Source organism: Oryctolagus cuniculus, chromosome 5, assembly GCF_964237555.1.
Source record: "Oryctolagus cuniculus chromosome 5, mOryCun1.1, whole genome shotgun sequence".
Classification (NCBI taxonomy): domain Eukaryota; kingdom Metazoa; phylum Chordata; class Mammalia; order Lagomorpha; family Leporidae; genus Oryctolagus; species Oryctolagus cuniculus.
Window position 1 is genome coordinate 60,077,171 of NC_091436.1, and position 21,353 is coordinate 60,098,523.

The 21,353-nt window shown below is 41.8% G+C and overlaps 1 protein-coding gene across 1 annotated transcript in view; it reads right to left on the bottom strand.

Moving 5' to 3' along the window:
* Window positions 1–11,139: 11,139 nt before the first annotated feature.
* Window positions 11,140–21,353, bottom strand: part of LOC127493250 (spidroin-1) — a 29,082-nt gene continuing 18,868 nt past the window's right edge. Inside the window, exons 3-5 of the mRNA XM_070074923.1 lie at window positions 20,943–21,059; window positions 18,380–18,436; window positions 11,140–12,296 (exon numbers count right to left, since the gene is read on the bottom strand). Coding sequence (XP_069931024.1) covers window position 12,296; window positions 18,380–18,436; window positions 20,943–21,059 — 175 coding nt within the window. The 3' untranslated portion in view covers window positions 11,140–12,295. The remainder of the gene's footprint in view (window positions 12,297–18,379; window positions 18,437–20,942; window positions 21,060–21,353) is intronic.

Sequence of the window (21,353 nt, forward strand, 5' to 3'; positions counted from 1 at the left end):
CAGTGAGAGAGAGAGACAGAGAGAAAGGTCTTCCCTTGCCGCTGGTCCACCCTCCAATGGCTGTTGTGGCCAGTGCACTGCGGCTGGCACACCGCGGCCGGTGCACCGTGTTGATCAGATGGCAGGAGCCAGGTACTTATCCTGGTCTCCCATGGGGTGCAGGGCCCAAGCACCTGGGCCATCGTCCACTGCACTCCCTGGCCACAGCAGAGAGCTGGCCTGGAAGAGGGGCAACCAGGACAGAATCTGGCGCCCCTTGAATTAGATTTTTAAATTTATGGCAAGCTATTGAAAATACAAAAGTTCAAAAAGTATTATGATATATACTTTTTTCAAGGTTTATTTCTTCTAAAATATACAAGAGGAGAGTCTCACAATTCCTAGATAGAGGAATGACCATAGAGACCCCATTGAAGCAAAAACTAGATTTAAATTATGTATATAAACAGACTTGGTGAAACAGATTTTTTTATTTTATTTTATTTTATTTTTGACAGGCAGAGTGGACAGTGAGAGAGAGAGAGAGACAGAGACAGAAAGGTCTTCCTTTGCTGTTGGTTCACCCTCCAATGGCCGCCACGGCCGGTGTGCTGCGGCCGGCGCACCGCGCTGATCTGAAGGCAGGAGCCAGGTACTTCTCCTGGTCTCCCATGCGGGTGCAGGGCCCAAGGACTTGGGCCATCCTCCACTGCACTCCCGGGCCACAGCAGAGAGCTGGCCTGGAAGAGGGGCAACCGGGACAGAATCCAGTGCCCCGACCGGGACTAGAACTCCGTGTGCCGGCGCTGCAGTCAGAGGATTAGCCTAGTGAGCCGCGGAGCTGGCCGAGATTTTTTTTTTTTTTTTTTTTTTTTTTGACAGGCAGAGTGGACAGTGAGAGAGAGACAGAGAGAAAGGTCTTCTTTCCGTTGGTTCACCCCCCGCCCCCAAATGGCTGCTATGGCCGGAGCTATGCTGATCTGAAGCCAGGAGCCAAGTGCTTCTCCTGGTCTCCCATGCAGGTACAGGGCCCAAGGACTTGGGCCATCCTCCACTGCACTCCCAGGCCACAGCAGAGAGCTGGCCTGGAAGAGGAGCAACCGAGACAGAATCCGGCGTCCCAACCGGAACTAGAACCTGGTGTGCTGGCGCCACAGGTGGAGGATTAGCCTATTGAGCCATGGCGCTGGCTGGTGAAACAGATTTTAAAAATTCAGTTTACATGACTGACTCCCAGGTTATTTTCCAGTTACATTTTCATAATGATAGAAGATTAATTCTATCAACAAATACAGAGTACTTACTATGTGTGGGGAGCAACTCAGACTAGACTAAGTTATTGGAATTAAGACTTATTCTATGCATCTGCTCTCCCACAATATGGCGCTGAGAGAAAGAGACCAAACAACCTCTACGCAGCTGCCTCATCAGTTTGACAAGCTGCAGGAGCTGATCCTGCTCCTGATTGGAGGAGAGCAGCGTGCTCGGTGTGTGGGTAGCAGAGTTGGGATTGGTGGAAGAGGACTATAAAGGAGGAGAGAGACAACATGTACGAGGAACATCTGAAGGAACACCTGAGCAGCCCCCGAGAGAGCCGGCCGGCGGTGTGCCGCTCCTCCACGGAAGTGGGGAAAGTGGCAGGGGGAGCCGCCCCTCCACGGAGGTGGAGGGGTCGGCAGCCAACCCGGGAAGGACCAGCAGCAAACCCGGGAAGGGCCGAGCAGACAAAAGAACAGCGCAGGGTCCTGTGTCGTTCCTCCGCGAATGGGGGAGCGACATCTATGTCCCAGGAAAATATCAGTAATATGGGGGATGGTTTAAAAAAGAAAAAAAAAGGGGGGGCTGGCAACATCCTTACTTAGTTAATCACTTGGTTAATGCCTGCGGCGCTGGCATCCCACATGGGAGCTGGGTTCTAGTCCTGGCTGCTCCTCCTCCAGTCCAGATCTCTGCTGTGGCCCGGGAAGGCAGTGGAGAATGGCCCAGGTGCTTGGGTCCCTGTACCCACGTGGGAGACCAAGAAGAAGCACCTGGCTCCTGGCTTCGGATCATCGTAGCTCCGGCCATAGCAGCCATTTGGGGGGTGAACCAATGGAAGGAAGACCTTCTGTCTCTCTCTCTCTCACTGTCTAACTCTATCTGGAAAAAAAAAAAATCCCAACTACTCATGGATCTTACTTGGGATTAGAGGGAGACATACCATAAACCATTAACAAGTAAAAATATATAGTATTTCACAACACAGAGATAAGCATATTGGAGAAAAATAGAGAAGTAGGGGAAGTTGTAATTTTAAAGAGTGGGAAGGAATGTTCTCATTGATAAGGTGATATTTGAAGAAAAAGATGAGAAAAAAAAGTAAGGGAAAAAGTCATTTGAAAATCTGGAGCAAGTGGTGGAACCAGAGTTTGACCTAGCAGTTAAAATGCCTGTGGGGACATCTGCATCCCATGTTGGAGTGCTCCAGTGTCCCAGTGATGGCTCAAGTAGTTGTGTTCTTGCCAACCATCTGGAAGACGTGGTTTGAGTTCCTGGCTCCCAGCTTCTATCTGACCCAGCCCTGGCCATTGAGAGTATTTGGGGAATGAATCAGTGGATGGGCACTCTCCCTTTCTGTCTCTCAAATAAAAATAAAGGTGTCAGTGTGGCTGGTGCAGGATTAGCTGAAGCAAAGGGGTAAGCATATTAAGTTAGGTAAAAAGAGGGAGTGGGCAGGAAAAACCAACAGGGGTTTTGTAGGGATTTTAATTTTCACAGTCTCTGGAGGGTGCTGAGCAAAGCAGTGATAGGATCTTGAATTTTAACGGAATTATTATGGCTGTTAAGATAGATTGAATGGGAGCAGAGTCTGAAAGGAGACCAGCTAGGAGCTACTGCAAGATATCAGGAAAGAACTGATAGTTGCAGTTCACCTGAACTGGGATGAGCTGCTAGTGGGTGGGAATGGTGATGCATTCAAGAGGAGCAAGTTGCTGAATCACTGTCTGAGTAGGGGAAGGGATGGGCTCTTATGCACAACTTGCAGAGTTATGGAGTGACGAACATTTCATTTATATGAACAAGAAAGCAGGTAGCCGGCGCCGCGGCTGACTAGGCTAATCCTCCTCCTTGCGGTGCCGCCACACCGGGTTCTAGTCCCGGTGGGGGCGCCGGATTCTGTCCCGGTTGCCCCTCTTCCAGGCCAGCTCTCTGCTGTGGCCCGGGAGTGCAGTGGAGGATGGCCCAAGTGCTTGGGCCCTGCACCCCATGAGAGACCAGGAAAAGCAACTGGCTCCTGCCATCGGATCAGCGTGGTGCGCCGGCCGCGGTGGCCATTGGAGGGTGAACCAACGGCAAAGGAAGACCTTTCTCTCTGTCTCTCTCTCTCACTATCAACTCTGCCTTTCAAAAAAAAAAAAAAAAAAAAAAAAAAGCAGGTAGGGAATAAAGGCACAGATATAGGTATGGTTGGTGCGGGTGGAAGGGTGGTCTGTGGAAGTTCTTTTCAGATTACTCCAGTTTCTCAGGGGAACAGGAAGCAGAGCTGAAAAGGTAGATGGGTAGATAAGTATCAATGACCTGAGAAGGTGTCAAGCAGTTGATCGGTAGAACAGAATGAATAACTTTGCTATGGTTGGTCTTTTCAACCCAAGACACGTTTGAAATATTTCTAACCTCCTGCTCCTATATCTAAGTATCCAAAGAAAGCATCATTTTGATGCAAGTCATTATCAATGTTTATCCATCTTCATTATGCATATGCTACTCGAGAGAGAGCAAATCCTTCCCTAAAGTAAGGGTGGGTATGACTTAGGAAGGTATGGTGAAATGTGAACAGAATGTAGGCACGTTTGCAGTTTTCTTATATTTGAGATTTTCTGTTCTGAATTAAAAAATTGTTTATTTATTTGAAAGGCAGAGTTAAAGAAAGGGAGAGAGAGCGATAAAGAGAGAGAGAGACATATTTCATCCACTGGTTCACTCTACCAAATGGCTACAATGGCAGAGGCTGGGCCAGGCTGAAGCCAGGAGCCTGGAACCCCATCCAGATCTCCCACATGCGTTGCAGGGGCCCAGATACTTGGGCCATTTTCTGCTGTTTTTCCAGGCACATTAGCAGGGAGCTGGGGTGGAAGTGGAGCAGCTGAGATGTGAACCAGTGTTCACAGGCAACATGAAATGCCAGTGTCACAGGTGGCAGCTTAACTGACTGTGTCACAAGTCAGCACCCTGAATTTGTTTCTTATTACAAGACTATCTTCAGGCTGGCGCAGCGGCTCAATAGGCTAATCCTCCACCTGGTGGCGGCGGCACATGGGGTTCTAGTCCTGGTCGGGGCACCAGATTCTGTCCCGGTTGCCCCTCTTCCAGGCCAGCTCTCTGCTGTGGCCGGGGAAGGCAGTGGAGGATGGCCCAGGTGCTTGGGCCCTGCACCCCATGGGAGACCAGAAGCACCTGGCTCCTGCCATCGGATCAGCGCGGTGCACTGGCCGCAGCGCATGGGCCATGGCGGCCATTGGAGGGTGAACCAGCGGCAAAGGGAGGACCTTTCTCTCTGTCTCTGTCTCTCTCTCTTGCTGTCCACTCTGTCAAAAAAAAAAAAAAAAAAAAAAAAAGACTATCTTCAAAGAAGAACCAGTGCATCATAAATTTAAATGCACTTTTTATTAATAATTTCCCATTTACCCTAAGATTATTGTTAAAATGAAAACTCTAAGGAAAAAATTAATTCAGAGGGGAATATGCTTCTTGTAAGGGTCAGAATATTAGACATGTTTTCGAAAAGACCACAAAGCTTTCTCCTGACAACCTCACACAGAAAGCTTAGAAAAGAAAAGCAGTGTTTCTGTTCATCGCCTGCAGGTATCTAATAAAATCTCAAATAAATAAGAGTACATGTTGTGTCATAAGTAGGCTATATATCCAAACTACAAATCTATAAAATCTCTGATGAGGTGACGGCAGACTAATTATCATTTTATGTTTTTTCTATTGATGTCACTCAGGGTAATAGAAAAGCAATTTTAGTGTTTTACAAGACATGAACAGTGTGTTACTTCTCTAAAATGTCTGATAATCTCTTAAAACTTCATATTTGAGAAAAAGGAACTCAAATATAAATTGTGTTATTGGACTACACTTGCATGTATATGTTTTCCCCAGAATCTAAGCCTTTTGTAAATGTCAGATCCAAAATACTCCTATTATAGGAACTTTACACAGGTGTTCTGATACAGGAATCTCCTGCAGTCCCCAACAGTGCATTCAAAGAAGTATACAACGCACACATTTTTAACAATATGGTAATGGATCTTCCATGTGTGTGTGCCTGATGGCAGATTATTATTGAAGAAAAATTAGGCTATTTCCCATAAATAATTACTGCTCAAGTATGGGAATGAGATGTTCAAATATAATCATTAGGAATATTCAGAAGCAACCAAAGACTAAATATGCTCCATTTTTTTGCTATGAATGAAGCAAAATTAACCAGACTAATTGGTTCCTATAAAACATTGAAGTGTCTAAAAATGGGGTGCTGATTACTCTCACAGGCAGAGGGAAGAGAATTGGGGTAGAATTTTTTACTCTGCATAGTTCAAGTTTTGAGTTTGAATGGCTTTAAGCCATTTTTCATTCCCAGGCAGGGTCCATGTGACCACTCTCAGGTAGCTTTCACTTTTTCCAGATCTAGATAATTTTGAAAATATTGACTGGAAGTGAATAATATTCACATTAGGCCCAATCCATGATCACAAGGGCCAGAAGTCTATGAATGTAATCAGGAAGGCTTGTCCTCACAGCAGCCTCTCTGCAGGGTAAGAATGCACTCCAGGAAACTGCAGCCCTTAACTGAAATATTATAAATGAATGAAACATCATGGGCAAGGCCCAGAGTTTAACTAAAAAGGTGTTTTAAAGGGTGACTCATTTTCAGCCCATTCTACCCCTCGTAGTAATAAGAATTTCCATAACCCACAAGTTATTATTTACCCTAAATTTGTCATTTCATTGCTTCACAGAAGGGAAATGAAATGTAACACAAGAATAAATTCTAGTCATAGTTCCTCTAATGTAAGACGTTCCTAATGAGTTTTTATAAAAATAATACCTAAAACAAGTTTTCTGTTTCACTCACAGTTTTTAATCATCTCAGCAATCCTTGCCCCTCATTTGCACACGTAATTGAAGGTTGACTGTGCTACCGCTACACTTCAAATTTCATTCTGCTACTATCAATCATGTTCAAACTTTCAAAATATCTCTGGCTTAAATTTCTTTGCTTTCTCATAATAGAGGGCATATCCATTTTGTGTGGGAAAAGAAAGGAGATAGCATGTCTTATATTGATTGCTTAATGAACAGCTAATCCTAATAAGCCTTATTTGCACCATTAATATCAAATAGAAGAAATTATAAAATCTGGGGAAATAGAAAGCCAGCCCAAACGAGTCCTCTTGGGTGGAGCTGCTCTGACTCTTCCTCAAGAAAATGGAGTCTATTTGCCTTGGCCTCTGTTTGAGAGCAGTACTGTCAACATGCCATCTGGATGCCGCTACAGTGTAATACCATCATTCTTAGCTTCTCCAGGGAAAGCTGCTCACCTAACTAACTTACCTGTAACCTGAGTTCCTATTTAGTAGCTTGCATATATTGAGTACCAAATATATCTATATCAGATCAACAAATAATTCTTTAGGATGAGCGGTTTGAACTTGATGACCTTAAAATTTCTTGATTTCTATTTGTCTCAATCTCCGCTTACTGATTTTAAGAGCTTCTAGGAATGTTTATGCTAATACACAGCCGTTGCCAAATTGGTCACTAACGTAGTGCTAATCCTTTTCTTCAATTATGTTGGTGATTTAAGACCCAGAGTAAAGTTTATACAAGTAAAATCCCGTTAACAGTTATTCTAGGCCAGCAACGTCCAATAGCAATATAATACAAGCCAAAAACACAAACCACAAGCATAAATTTTTTCTAGTAGTCACATTAAAATAGTACAAAGAAACAGGTAAAATTCATTTTCATATTTTATTTAACACAAAATGTCGAGATATCATTTCAATACACAATTGGTAAAAGATATGATGAAGATCTTTTATTTATTTTTTATATTAGTTCTTCAAAATCCAGTGTGTTGTACACGTATAGTGTATCTGCAATGCTGACTCAGGTATGGGGGTAAATATGTAGGGGTAGGATTGCTATGAGAAAATATCTTTTTACATGGATGCACTGTATTTCAGGACTTGAATGTATATGTACATTTATTTACTGATTCAATCAACAAATACTGAATGCTTGCACTGTATCAGACAATGAGAATTTAGTGAACATATTGTTCATCAGTGTTAATCCTAAGCCTCATGGGATTTGTTTCTAACTAAAGTCTTATTTATTTATTTATTTATTTTTGCTGTTGGTTCACCCTCCAATGGCCGCCGTGGCCCACGCACTGCGGCCGGCGCACCGCACTGATCGGATGGCAGGAGCCAGGTATTTATCCTGGTCTCCCATGGGGTGCAGGGCCCAAGTACTTGGGCCATCCTCCACTGCACTCCCTGGCCACAGCAGGGAGCTGGCCTGGAAGAGGGGCAACCGAGACAGAATCTGGCGCCCTGACCGGGACTAGAACCTGGTGTGCCGGCGCCACAAGGTGGAGGACTAGCCTAGTGAGCTTAGTGGCCCTTTAAAAAAAAAAAAAAAAGATTTATTTATTTGAAAGGCAGAGGGAGAGGGAGGAGGGAGGGGAGAGGAGAGAGAGAGGCGAGATCTTCCATCTGCTGGTTCACTCTCCAAATACCTGCAATAGCCAGGACTGGGCCAGGCTGAAGCTAGAAGCCAGGAATTTCATATTAGTCTTCCACATGGGTGACAGGGGTTCAAGTACTTGGGCCATCATCCACTGCCTTCCCAGGCACATTAGCAGGAAGTTGAATCAGAAGTGGAGTAGAGGGATCTGAACTGGCGCTCCAATATGGGATGCCAGTGGTGCAACTGCTGTGCCACAATGAGATGATTTATTTCTACTATTCATTTCTGGGAAGTTTGAAGTCACTGGCTAAGGGTCACATGGTAATATTTAAGATCTTTAGTTCTGAGCTGGCCTTCTTTTTAGTTATCTTCCTGTTATGGATTTTGTCTCTTTGCTGAATCCTTGAAGAACTTATTGTATTACACTTCTGATTTTATATGTATGTAGATGAAGAGTAATTTATGACTCAGTTCTTAGTAAAAGTCTTGCTCAAAGAAGGATTTGGAACTTATGTTTGATTTTATTTGTTTATTTGAGAGAGAGGGAGACAGCTCCCATTCCCTAATTCATTTGCCCCCAACCAGTGGCAGGGGCAAGTGGGAGCCAGGTCTCCCAAGTGGGTGGCAGGAGCTCAACCACTTGAGTCATCATCACCTTTGTCTCCCAGGGCTTACATTAGCAGGAAATGCAATCAGGAGTCAAAGCAGAGTATCAGACTCAGGTACTCTGATGTGTGATCTGGGCATCTTAACTGGAGTCTTAACCACTAGACCAAATGCCTGTCCCTAAGTTCTATTTGGAGAAAGAGAGAGAGTATGTTGGCATGACAAAAGCAGTGAAGCTCATCCTTCTGCTTCCATCTGTCCCTCCCAGACACTCTATAAGGTCACAGTACTTACAGGTTCCTTATAAGCATTATTACAACAACCTGGTTTTAGCTTCTTGACAGTTTACTATCTTTATGTTCCAATTTTATGTTTTAACAGTCAGGAAACTTTTTTTGTTGTTGTTGTGTTAGGCATGTCTTAGTTAGCGACAATGATTGTTCCCCTATGTCAAAGAAGAAAATAGTCAGAGGGTTGGAGATATAGTGCAATGGGGTTAAGCCACAGCCTCTGATGCCACCTTCCGACTGCTGGTTTGAGTCCTAGCTGCTCTACTTTTGATCCAGCTCCCTGTTAATGTGCCTGGAAAAGCAGTGAAAGATGGCCCAAGTACTTGGGTCCCTGTCACCCTGTGGGAGACCTGGGTGGAGTTCTGGGTTCCTGGCTTCAGCTTGGCCCAGCCTCAGCCCATTGTGGCCATTTTGGAAGCAATGGAGAGTTACTCTCTCTGTAACTCTGCCTTTCAAATAAATAAATAAATATTAAAAAACAGAAGAATCAGAAGAACACTTTAAAAAAGTCTGTAAAATGTGAACTTTAGAACATCATAGAGTAGTTTATTTCATAAAGGAAGTTTTCCTTTCTGTTCTTTGAGGCCAGTAGAGGAAGTGGTACATAATTTCAGAGTGGTGTATACTGAGTACATCCCCCACCCCACTATTGTCTCCACTGGATTCCTGCTACTTTTGCTGAGAGAATTAAGGACCCACGACAGACGTGATCCCTGTTATAGAAGAGCTTGACTCCCACATTCACAACCTGCCATTCTCAGTACAAAAAGATGAGTAGCAGTGCTCCCTAGAAGTCCAATAGCAAAGGAAGCATCTTCTCGTTAAAAGGATATATATCATGGTGGGTAGGTGACCCTTAACTGTGATGAATTAATAAGCAAGTTACTGAGAGTTGGTCTAAAAAGCCAGTATGAGGGGCTTAAAAAGTTCCTGGAGGAGCCAGCACTTAGCCTAGTGTTAATATATTCACATTCCAGATAGGAGTGTGAGGACCTCACCCCTAACTGGAGATCTTGGTTCCAGCATCCTCCTAATACAGACCCGGGAAGGCAACTGTGATGGCTCAAGTAACTGGGTTCCTGCTGTTCATGTGGGAGACCTGGACTGTGTTCCAGCTCCTGGTTTTGGTTCCAGCCCAGCACTGCAGTGGTAGGCATTGGGATAGTGAACCAGTGGGTGGGAGCTGTCTTTCTGCCTGTTAAATACTTATTTAAAAGTCAATGGAAATGTGCATTTTATTTTAAAAGATTTATTTATTTGAAAGGCAGAGTGAGAAAGAAAGAGAGAGGTTTTCCATCTGCTGGTTCATTCCCCAAATACCTACAACATCCAGGGCTAGGCCAGGCAGAAGCCAGGAGCCCCATACTCCTCTGGGTCTTCCATGTGGGTGGCAGGGACCCAAATAATTGGGTTATCATCTACTGCCTTCCCAAGTGCACAAGCAGAAAGTTGGACGGGAAGCAGAGTAGTCTGCACTTGAACTGCACTCTGATATAGGATGTGGACATCCCATGTGGTGACTTAACCTGCTGTGCTGCAACACATGCCCCTGCATTATTTCAATGTATTTTGTATGAGCTTTTTGAAGTTCCTCTGGAGCCATTTTTAGATTGTTTCTATGAGAAATGTTTGTAGGTCCAAAAGTTGAAATACAACCTGTAATAGGTTCAGAAATGGCTGGATATTTTTAAAAGTTTGATTTACATAACTTCTTTCAAATGTGCACTCAGTACAAATATTTCTTAAGTTCTTGAACACTTGTTGCATAATAATAATACCTGTGCTAATATGTAACTAAAAGTACAAACTTAAGTTGGGGGTTCACCATACTATGAGCTTTACTTTTATATAAAAAGTTTAATTTTTTTGTATAACAAAGAGGTTAAAAAAACTCTTCAAACATAAATTTGAAAAATCCTCAAGGGGAGAAGGAGGTGGGGTGGGAGGGCAGGTACGGTGGGAAGAAATGGTACCATGTTCCTAAAGTTGTAATTATGAAATTATTAAGTTTGTATTCCTTAAATAAAAGGTTTCTGGGGGAAAATGCAGAGAATTAAAAAAAAAAAAGTCTCCAAGGGATCAACCTAGGACAAAATTGAGTGGCAATGAAAGAAGTTCTAACAAAAGGCAAAAACTTGAATTCTGAATTGCAACAATGTACACAGCAAGTCAACTATCAAAATGTTGAAAACATTTGAAATAATGCATCCATTTTAGATATTCCGAAATCTTACATCATTGCTGTTCTTAATTAAGAGTGTCTTTCAAATACCCAAGTATGACATTAAAAAAAATCATTATACAACATAAAACAGAACTGAATTGAGGCAGGTCTCCTTTCAAAGTTGGGTGTAAATGAAGGATCTTTTGTACATTTCTGAAAAGATTATTCCATTTTCGATTTTACTTTGCTTTAATTGTCACTCTGATATATGATTTAACTACCAAATAGAACTTTCAGAAGCTTAAGCAAAATACATACTCTAATCAACTTTTCAAATAAAACATCTCAACAGTGACCATCTTTATATATTTTCACTTTATTTTAAAGTATCTAAAAGTCCACTGTAATTAACATAAATAGGAAAAATTATATTTTCAAATATCTTTTTTGTATATTTAACTCTTCAGGATGTAGCTTAATAGAAGACTATTAGTCTTCCTAAGACATAATTTTATTAAATTCAGAGTTAAAACATTTACTCTTTAGATATCTATAGCCAATTAACATATTTCTTTTTTTTTTAATTAATACATTTCTTTAACATACTTTCAAAAACAAAATATTTTACAAGCCCACAGTGGTATGATATAAGAGAGCAATAATTATAGTAGACAAAATAATAAATGAAATATGATACGCCTTCTGCTATGTACCTATGAGTTAACCAGAATAATCATTACAACAGATGTCCTTAGAGAACAAAGGAGAATGAGAAAGTACAAAGGTGGGGGAAGGCCTGGGAGATCTTTCCTGTTATCTTTTACTGTGTGGTCTTTCACTGCACTATTCTTTAAACAGAAAAAGGTCTCCTCAAGGGCAAGTCCTGCTTCAGAGGTCCCCTTACCCTCCTGACAACAGAATAATGTGTTTGTGTAGTATACGATTACACCAGACAAGACTGTGAACACATGTGATTTACTCAATGATTCTATTCTGCTTCCTTTTAAAGATAAAGAATGCATTTAAGTTGATGGTGTATGAGACCGTGGTAACTCCTTAGAAGGCTCCCTTCAAACAGAGAACAATATTACTTTATTTTCAAACCCTAAGAGCATGGTCATTTTCTGGTCTTCATTTTCTTCCCAGACAACAGCATCAATTAATACTTTTGCTTCTTTTAGAAAACTATAACATATGAATAATTACTTCATATAGTTTTCATTTTTCTTCGAGTAACTAAACATCTGCATAAAACTTTTGCTTTTCAACAACCTTTATATGCAAGTAACTTACAAAAATATGTATGTATGCTAGAAAAAAACAACTAACAAAACACAACCAACTTCACTACTGCAGCTCCTAACAGTAAGCCAGATCAGGGTACAGATCTCATGAAAACAAGCTGTTCACATTCCCAGAACCACAACCCCCTGGGAGGAATCTTGTCTTCTTTAACTTGCTGGGTGGCAGAGCCCAGAGGAATTCCTCAAACTAAGAAATTCCCAAAGCAGGGTCACCTAGGGGAAAATAAGACAGATATGACTTGAGCATTATAATGATTTTCTTGTAACAACAATACAGAAAACAACCTTAAATGATAAAGGTTGTTTAACAATACTTTAACAGATACATATTTACCAAACATAACATTTGTTAGTCAAGAAGAAAATATATACTATTACTTATCACTTTTTTAAAAAAATAATTATTTACTTGGAAGGCAGAGTTACAGAGAGAGATGGAGGGAGGGAAGGAGAGAGAGAGAAATGGTTTCATCTGAAGCCATGAATCAGGAGCTTCCTCTGGGTCTCCCATGTGAGTGCAAGAACCCAAATACCTGGGCCATCCTCTGCTGCTTTTTCAAGCCATTAGCAAGGAGCTGGATTAGAAGTGGACCAGCCAGGATTCAAACTGGTCCCCATATGGGATTCTGGTACCCTAGGTGGCAGCTTTACCTGCTACACCACAGTGCCAGCCCTGCCACTTTTTCTTTCACATTCTCTAAGGCATTCATATTTATTGATTATGGGTTTAATGTAATATTTATTTGTTTATTTATTTGACAGATAGAGTTAGACAGTGAGAGAGAGACAGAAAGGTCTTCCTTCTGTTGGTTCACCCCTCAAATGGCCGCTACGGCCGGAGCTACGCCGATCCAAAGCCAGGAGCCAGGTGCTTCCTCCTGGTCTCCCATGCGGGTGCAAGTGCCCAAGCACTTGGGCCATCCTCTACTGCCTTCCTGGGCCACAGCAGAGCGCTGGACTGGAAGAGGAGCAACCGGGACTAGAACTTGGTGTCCATATGGGATGCCGGCACCGCAGGTGGAGGATTAACCAAGTGAGCCACGGCACTGGCCCCTAAGTGTAATTTTTTAACATTTAGTTTTTTAAAAAAAGATTTATTTGAAATGCAGAGTAACGGAGAAGGACACACACACACACACACACACACACACGTACACACAAACAGGGAGGGGTTTGGGAAGGGGGCTTACATCTTCCATTCAATGGTTTATTTCCCAAAACACCACAACAGCAAGATCAGGGCCAGGGCAAATCCAGGAACCAAAACTTCATCCTGGTCTCCCATAGTGGTGGCAAGGGCCCAATTACTTGAGTCATCACCACTTCCTCCCAGGTTCTGCATTAGCAGGAAGCTGGAATCAGGAGCCAGAGCCAACAAGGAAACCCAGGTACTCCAATGTGGGAAGCACGCATCTTAACTAGTTTTTTAACCACTAGGCTAAACGCCTGTCCCTAAGTTGTATTTAAAATAATAAAACAGCAAACATGTGAGGGCTTACTATGTCAGACATTATTCTAGATATTTCACATTTTTTTTCACTCAATCCTTACAACAACCCTATGAGGTAAGAACCATTATTATTCCTGTTTTACAAATACAGAGCTAAGGTACAGGAAGTTAAATTTCTTGACCAAGGTCACACAACCAGAAGTCAAAACCAGGTACCTTGTCTCCAGAGCTCCAGTTCTATAACGTGAAACTGGACTTTATGATACAGGACAATTCCTCCAATCTGTGGATTCACACTCCGTGAGCTCCCTTCTACTGACTCACTGTGACTGCTAGACTCTCAGTTCCTCCCAATTCACCTGTTGGTTTTGCCTGCTTTGCTGATCAGCCCAGACCCCAGTCATCTCAGTTATGCTCAAACCTCCTGTACAGGTCTCTCCTGCTGAAGTCAAACCAAGGTGGTCCCCTGTATCAGACATGTCTGCCACTACTTCTCCCCAGCAGTGACATTTTACTGCTGATTAAATACAAGAAAAAGTCAGACTGCCTGTTTTTATGTGGAACTTCTCTACTGCTCAGCAGTCTTTTCACTGACACTTCAGACTCCACAAAAGCTGTTTCAAACTTTTTTTTCCAGAACTAAATCCCAAAATACACCCATCTTTCCCTTTGTAGATCCTTTTATCAAACAATTATTTTAAATCTAACCAAAGTAGGCTGCCTGATAAAACATAGGATGTCCAGTTAAATTTGATTGTCAAATAATGAGGATTATTTTAATACAAGTACGTCTCACATATTACATTACATACTTAAATGGCATTTCAGATAGTAAAAAATAGCAAATATACTGAAAGCCAAATATTTCATGAAACATACTTAATACTGAAAAGTTATTGTTTAATGGAAATCCAATTTTAACTAGGCATCTGGTGTCTTAATCTGCTAAATCCAATCCAAATTCCCTTCTTTGCATTCCCAGAAGTAGGCTTCCTCTTCAAAGGTCAATTCTCTGACCTATGTCATTGGTCTTCCTCCTTACTTCCTTTCCTTTTTTCCTCATTCTACATATGCCTTCCGCTCTACTTTTAGGCACATGCAGGTCATCCCTACTGTGGTGTTAGAGGCACTGATTCTTCATCCACTCCCCAACCCCAGAAACCCATGCTCTTTGTCAGTTTGCAATTTGTCTAACAAGGTGAATTCCACTTCCCTAATTCTTGATTATAGGCTTGGCCATGTAAATTGCTTTGGTCAAAAGAATGAGGCAGAAGTTTGAAATCTGGGTCTCAAGAGACCTGTGTGTTTGTTCTCTAAAATACTGTTTCCATCTCCATGGGAGAGTCAGATAGGCCCAAGCAAGCCAGATGGTCCCAGGAGGATGGCTGATTCCCCCAACAGTGACTATCACAAATGTGATTCACAAGCCTTTGTCTCTACATCTCATCTCCCACTGAAGCTCTAGTTCAGCTGGTTGTCAGACAACGGTATGTATTAGAATTACTCAGAGGGCTTGTTAATATTCAGGTGGCTGGGGCCCCATTTCCAGAATGTCATATTCAGTAGGTCTGGGGTGGGCACTCAGAATATGCATATCTAAGAAGCTCTCAGGTGATGCTTATACTATCTCAGTGACCACGCTTCAGGAACCACTTGTCTAGTTCCTGTTTCCAACAGCCTCTACCTCGTTATCCGTAAGTGCCTCAAATCACATACAATGTCAGTTATGGCTTTTTGATCATAAGCACTAGGAAACAATTTCAGCTAACTAAAGCAAAACCAAGGATTTATCAAGAGGTTTGCAGAATCAACGTGAAGGCTGTAGAACCATGTTCAAGTTAGAAAGGGACCAGAAAAGAGACTACTTGACAGGAGCACTATCGACTCTGTCTGAAGAAGTGAACTGTTTTCTGTGGTTTTTGTGGCCCTCTGTTCAATAGTCAGTTCCAAACAGGAGTAACCTATCCACTCCTTAGTTATACCATGGGAGTGACAGAAAGGATTACAGTGGACATAGCCACCAAGGAGTCCTCTTCCTTTCATATTATCTTAGTTCAGACCTATAATGAAACAGGCGGATTACTACAAAAGCCTCTTCACTCATTTTGTTACCACTAATATAACTTCCAATTCATTCTCTACATCATCTTCATTTATTTCTTTGACACACACATCATTTTCCTCTTTACTTTGTCTAGTGTAGTATTCTTGTCTTATTTAAATTGCTTTGCTTTATATACAGCAGTTAGGATCTTTTTGTCTTAGTTGACTCAAAAATGGAAGCCATTTTAGAGGGTACAGAATACATTCATGTACAGTGAGGACCCAATTCCCTAGTAATCAGGCAAGGATCAGCATCAGCAGGCCAAGGTTGTACACAGAGGAACCTTTGAGGCCAATGTCTATGACTAGACTGGAAACTTCCTCTTGGCAAGGATCTAGTCCTCACTGCATCCCCAGCACCTAGCACAGTGCCTCACACAAAGAGGTACTTAATGAAATGAATAGTCTTCCATTTCCAGGCTCTTCCTACTTTAGATTACTAGTCTGCAGTCTCTGCCTGTCTCCTCACCACCAAATTCTTCTTGTACACCAGTGCTAAATGAAGCCCATTATCAAAGTTTTCTGTAACCTGGTTCTAACCAAGCTTTCCAGGTTTTTTTCCTATTCCTCACTTACACCATTGACCAGGCTGGATGTATAAGGTTTCTTGAACATAATTTACTTTTTCTGCTCTTTTTGATTTTACTTTCTGAAATGTCTCTTTCTCATGGTGTGTCTCTACCTGATATTCGGTCTCATTAAGATTACCATCTGTCAGTGTTCCCAATCTTTTTTATGACCCATCACTCCAGATTCTCACTGGTAATATTCTCATGTACTCCTTGTTTCTTAATTTCTTTTTTTTTTTTTTTTAAGATTTTATTTATTTGAGAGGCAAAGCTATAGACAGAGAGGGAGAGACAGAGAAAAATTTTCCATTTGCTGGTTCACTCCCCAGATGGCTACAACAGCTGGAGCTGAGCAGATCCAAAGCCAGGAGCCACTGGCTAGGGATCCAATCACTTGGGCCATCTTCCACTGCTTTCTCAGGCCATAAGCAGAGAGCTGGATTGGAAGAGGAACAGCCGAGACATGAACCTGCATCCAGATGGGGTGCCAGTGCCACAGGCAGAGGCTTAGCCCATTATGCTACAGTGCAAGGCCCTCTTAATTTCTTGGTTAAGGCTCTTTCTATTGCAGCTCTTGTTAATTACTGTCCTGTTTGCATAAATAACTTCCTAATAGAACACATACTATCTTAAAATACTATACACATGAATTATTTGTTCTATCAGATTTTAAGATCTTTACAGAGATCTGTAGGTAATCTCTGCATCATCCAGAAATTTCTATAGTATCTTACATATAGTTGGTGATAAGTAAAAGCTGATGAAGGGCCAGCGCTGTGGCATAGAAGGTTCTACTTGCAGTGCTGGCATCGCAAATGGGCACTGGTTGAGTCCTGGTTGATCCACCTCTGATTCAGATCCCTGCTGATGTGCCTGTGAGAGCAGAAGCTGGCCTAAGTACATGGGCCCCTGCACCCACTTGGAAGACCCGGGGGAAGCTCCTGTTGTGGCCATATGGGGAGTGAACCAGCGGATGGAAGATCTCTCTTTCTCTCTCTGTATCTCTACTTTTCATATAAATAAATAAAAGCTGATGAACACATGAATAAATGGACATTTATAATAAAGGGCTAATGCTTGAGACTGGTCCTCTTGAAGTAGCCAGGCCGTGTGTGAAACAGGATGATGGGAGGCCGGCGCTGTGGCGTAGCAGGTTAAGCCATCACCTGCAGTGCCGGCATCCCATATGGGTACTGGCTTGTGCCTTGGCTGCTCCACTTCCTATCCAGCTCTCTGCTATGGCCTGGGAAAGCAGTAGAAGATGGCTCAAGCCCTTGGGCCCCTGCATCCGCATGGGAGACTCAGAAGAAGCTCCTGGCTCCCGGCTTCAGATCTGTGCAGCTCCGGCCGTTGCGGCCAATTGGATAGTGAACCAGTGGATGGAGGACCTCTTTCTCTCTCCCTGTGCCTCTCCTCTCTCTGTGTTACTCTGACTTTCAAGTAAAACAAATAAATCTTAAAAACAAACAAACAAAAAACAGGACGATGGGAACCCGGGATGGTGGAGATTTTCTCTTTTTTTTTTTTTAAGGAGTGTGGTGAGGGTCTATATATAACATTTATCAAAGTGAGTAGTCAAATGGAGTTGCCTAAGAATTAGAAGTTAGGTTAGCAGCCATTTATCATCTCCAGCAAAGAAACACATACATGAAAATAAAAAATCTGTAATAGCAAATGTAGAGAAATTAAAAAGCACCTGCTTTGAGAAATGGATTGAGGCTGAGCTTGAGCTCCATTTTCTTGCTTCTGTACTGTCACCTTAATTTGTTTCACACATTTGCACAAGTTCACATACAAATTATAATGTATTTTTTTGTTCATTTATATTATGGATACAGAAAATATATTTTTAGAAATATAATGTATTAGTCAAGATTTCATTGCTAAATGAAATACGTGAGAGACTAATATTGTAAAGAAAAGGGGTTTATTTAGCTCACTGTTCGGGGGCCTCAAGGGCATGGAGCTGGATCAGCTCAGGTCTAATGAGGACTCCTGGCGGCATCACATCATGGTGGAGGGAGGAAACAATCTCTTCCTTAGAAAGCAAGAGCTCGGTGGGGCCACGCTCAGGCTTTCTAACAATTCTCTCACAAGAGGGGTCTACCAAGGGGTTGTACAGAACTACTTAGCTTAATGCTTTTCATACGCATGCCCCAAATTGGACTACTCACTAGGCTCCACCTCTAAAAGATTCCATCTCTCCGGGGATCCACTTCCAACACCTGAACCTTTGGGGGACAAACAACATCTAAATCACAGCAGCTAATAACAGCTTAGCACCCAATTGCAAATACAAAATCTCATAACATTCTTTTCTTGCAATATTGTTTAAATTTAAGGTGTAGTAAGAACACTGTACCTAGTAACTACTGATTTTCCTATATCCACAATTTATAGACTGGAAAATTCTAAGAATATTTTACAATGGCTTAAAAAAACCTTAAAAATGTAAAAAACAAAACATCTAATTATAAGAAGTGTATATTTTGATACTGAACACTCCACAGTTTTAATTCCTACAGCTACCTAGCCTACAAAACATTTGCTTGCCTGTCAATCTGTGAGGTTGGATTGAACAGCTCTGCTACACACAGTGTTTTCATGCAATAATTAGCAGCAAGCAGAATGGCAAAGACTAATGTCCACATGAAGAACACTGCAAAATTCACTTAAATCCTACTCTATATGTGCAAAAGTCCTTATTTATTTGAGAGGCAGAGTTACAGACAGAGAGAGGGAGAGACAGAGAGAAAGGTCTTCCACCTGCTGGTTCCCCAGATGGCTGCAACCACTGGAGCTGAGCTGATCTGGAGCTTCTTCTGGGTCTCCCACATGGGTGCATGGGCCCAAGCACTTGGGCCATCTTCTACTGTTTTCCCAGGCCATAGTTGAGAGTTGGCTAGGAAGAGGAGCAGCTGGGAATAGCTGGCACCCATATGGGATTCCAGTGTTGCAGGTGCGCTGGCCCCATAAAACAAATTTTTGTCATTTTGAATTAAATGCTGAATAAAGTACAATCTTACATATATTTATATTATATATATATCATTATTAGTATATGAATATAATTAATGAATCATTATACGAATAATTATAGTACATATATGTTATATATTATTTTCTGATATTATTGAGAAAAGAATTAACTGTCATCTTAGGTTTTTTTTTTATGCTAGATTTTTTAAAAGTTATTATGTTTGGTAGGCAGTGTAAAAGAATAGGAAGATCACTCACCAAGGAACTAGGTAATCTGGTTCCCACTTACCCTGTGGGGTTGCATGTAAATCATTTGCACTCTCTAAGTCTCAATCTCTTCTTCATTAAATCTAAAGACTTGAATTATTTCAGTGGTTCTTGACAGGAAGACTGCACTAGCTTTGCCTGTGGCCATTCTGACTTGGTAGATGTGAGAATGGAGGGTTTGGGTAATGTATCTTTCCAATTTCTCCTAAGTAATTCTGATGCATATGATTGATTAAGAACCAATGTCTAAATAATTTCTCGGCTCTTTTGCAATTCTGAGTTGCCTTTTTACATCCAATCAGTAGAATTTTAATGGCTCCCAGTTTTCATCATTACTCTCTTGTTAATGAATAAGTATATTTTAGGAAATAGAGAAGCTGCTTCTAAATTATGAATGGCTTAGTTATTGAGTGCTTGCCAGTCCAAGGTATTAACTTATTTAATATGGGTAATTAAATCTCACAACACTGGAAGGTAGGTACTATTATCATCTGTGTATCACATGGAAGAATGAGGCACAGGGAAGTAATATGTCCAAAGTCACAGAGCAGGTTAAGTAGGAAAGCTGGCCTGCAGAGCCTAAACCCTCACTGCCATCTAATAAGTGAACTTATATATACATTGACTGTGCTCATCACTATTCCTCACCAAGTAATGTTGCTTGCTATAAGGAAGAAAAAAGAAAAGAAAGTGTGATTTTTAGAAAATCTGTAGAATCAGAAACTATGGAAAGGGGAAGCTGGGAAAGGCAAAAAGGAAATGACTCTAGGACCTAAGCCTAACTCTCCAACCCTGCATTACTTCTATAGGCTGCTTCAGCCTACAAAAGCCTCATAGCTTAACTATTCTCAGCAGTTATTTTCCTTCAGTTATAATTTCATCCCACAATGTCAGAGACATGCTCTTTTTGACTAATCAAAGGTTAGTTAATATAAAATATTACCAAATTACCTTATCAGATGAACTAAACCCAAAACTGTCATGAAAAACAAAAAAACACAAAAGCGTAACTGGAGATTCAGATACACCGTAATGTTGACCAAAATGATTCGGCCTATACTGATTTCTGGTATGCAAGGAAGAATTTATAACACCATATTTTGGCATATATAGTATGAGGTTCAGATGGCAGAGACTAATATGTACAATTCAATGCATCTTCTCTTCCCAATAATATAGATAGAGAGGAATCTAGCTGAAGTTTGAGATCCTGAATACACAGTGTTGAAATGCCAATCTGGGCTGCAGTGTTATTTTTCCTATGTTTGGGTGCAGGCAGCAATCTGTGTGTAGGCACACAGATTTCGTGTTTGGCTAGGTGAGTGACAGCAAAGGGTTTGTGGTTCCTGGCAAAGGAGTGTCAACCCAATTTAATATAGAATGCAGTGGGAGATGAAATGAAGTAAACGCAGAAGCCTGACAAGGAGACAAAAGAAAAGTCAATGGCAAGAGATTCGAAGTTAGAGAAATCAGAGAAGAGTGACTCGCTACCTTGAAGTGGGGAAGAGCACTGGAGATGAGATGTCAGGCTGAAATGAGAAGGGCAACAGTGCAAGGAACTGAGAGAGCTCAAACGAAAGCTGTGGCCAGAGAACACGAAGTCTGCATCTGCAAAGTTAAAGGTGAAACACACTGGACATATGGCAAGATTTAAAGTGCGGTAACAGAGGTGAGTGACTGAAAGAAAGTGGGATCACTGGAGAGGAGCATGCCAAGGAATTGCTAATATTGGGCACACAAAGGAGAATTTATACCACCACAACCTGGCTTTACAGGGCATGAGGTTCAGACAGTAGAGACTAACATGTTACAAGGTGTAACCTGCCCTTCCCAACCAGTATTAGACAGGCTATCTACTTGGGTGATTAATTCACTCAGGATGAGTGTAGAGTTAAGGTGGAA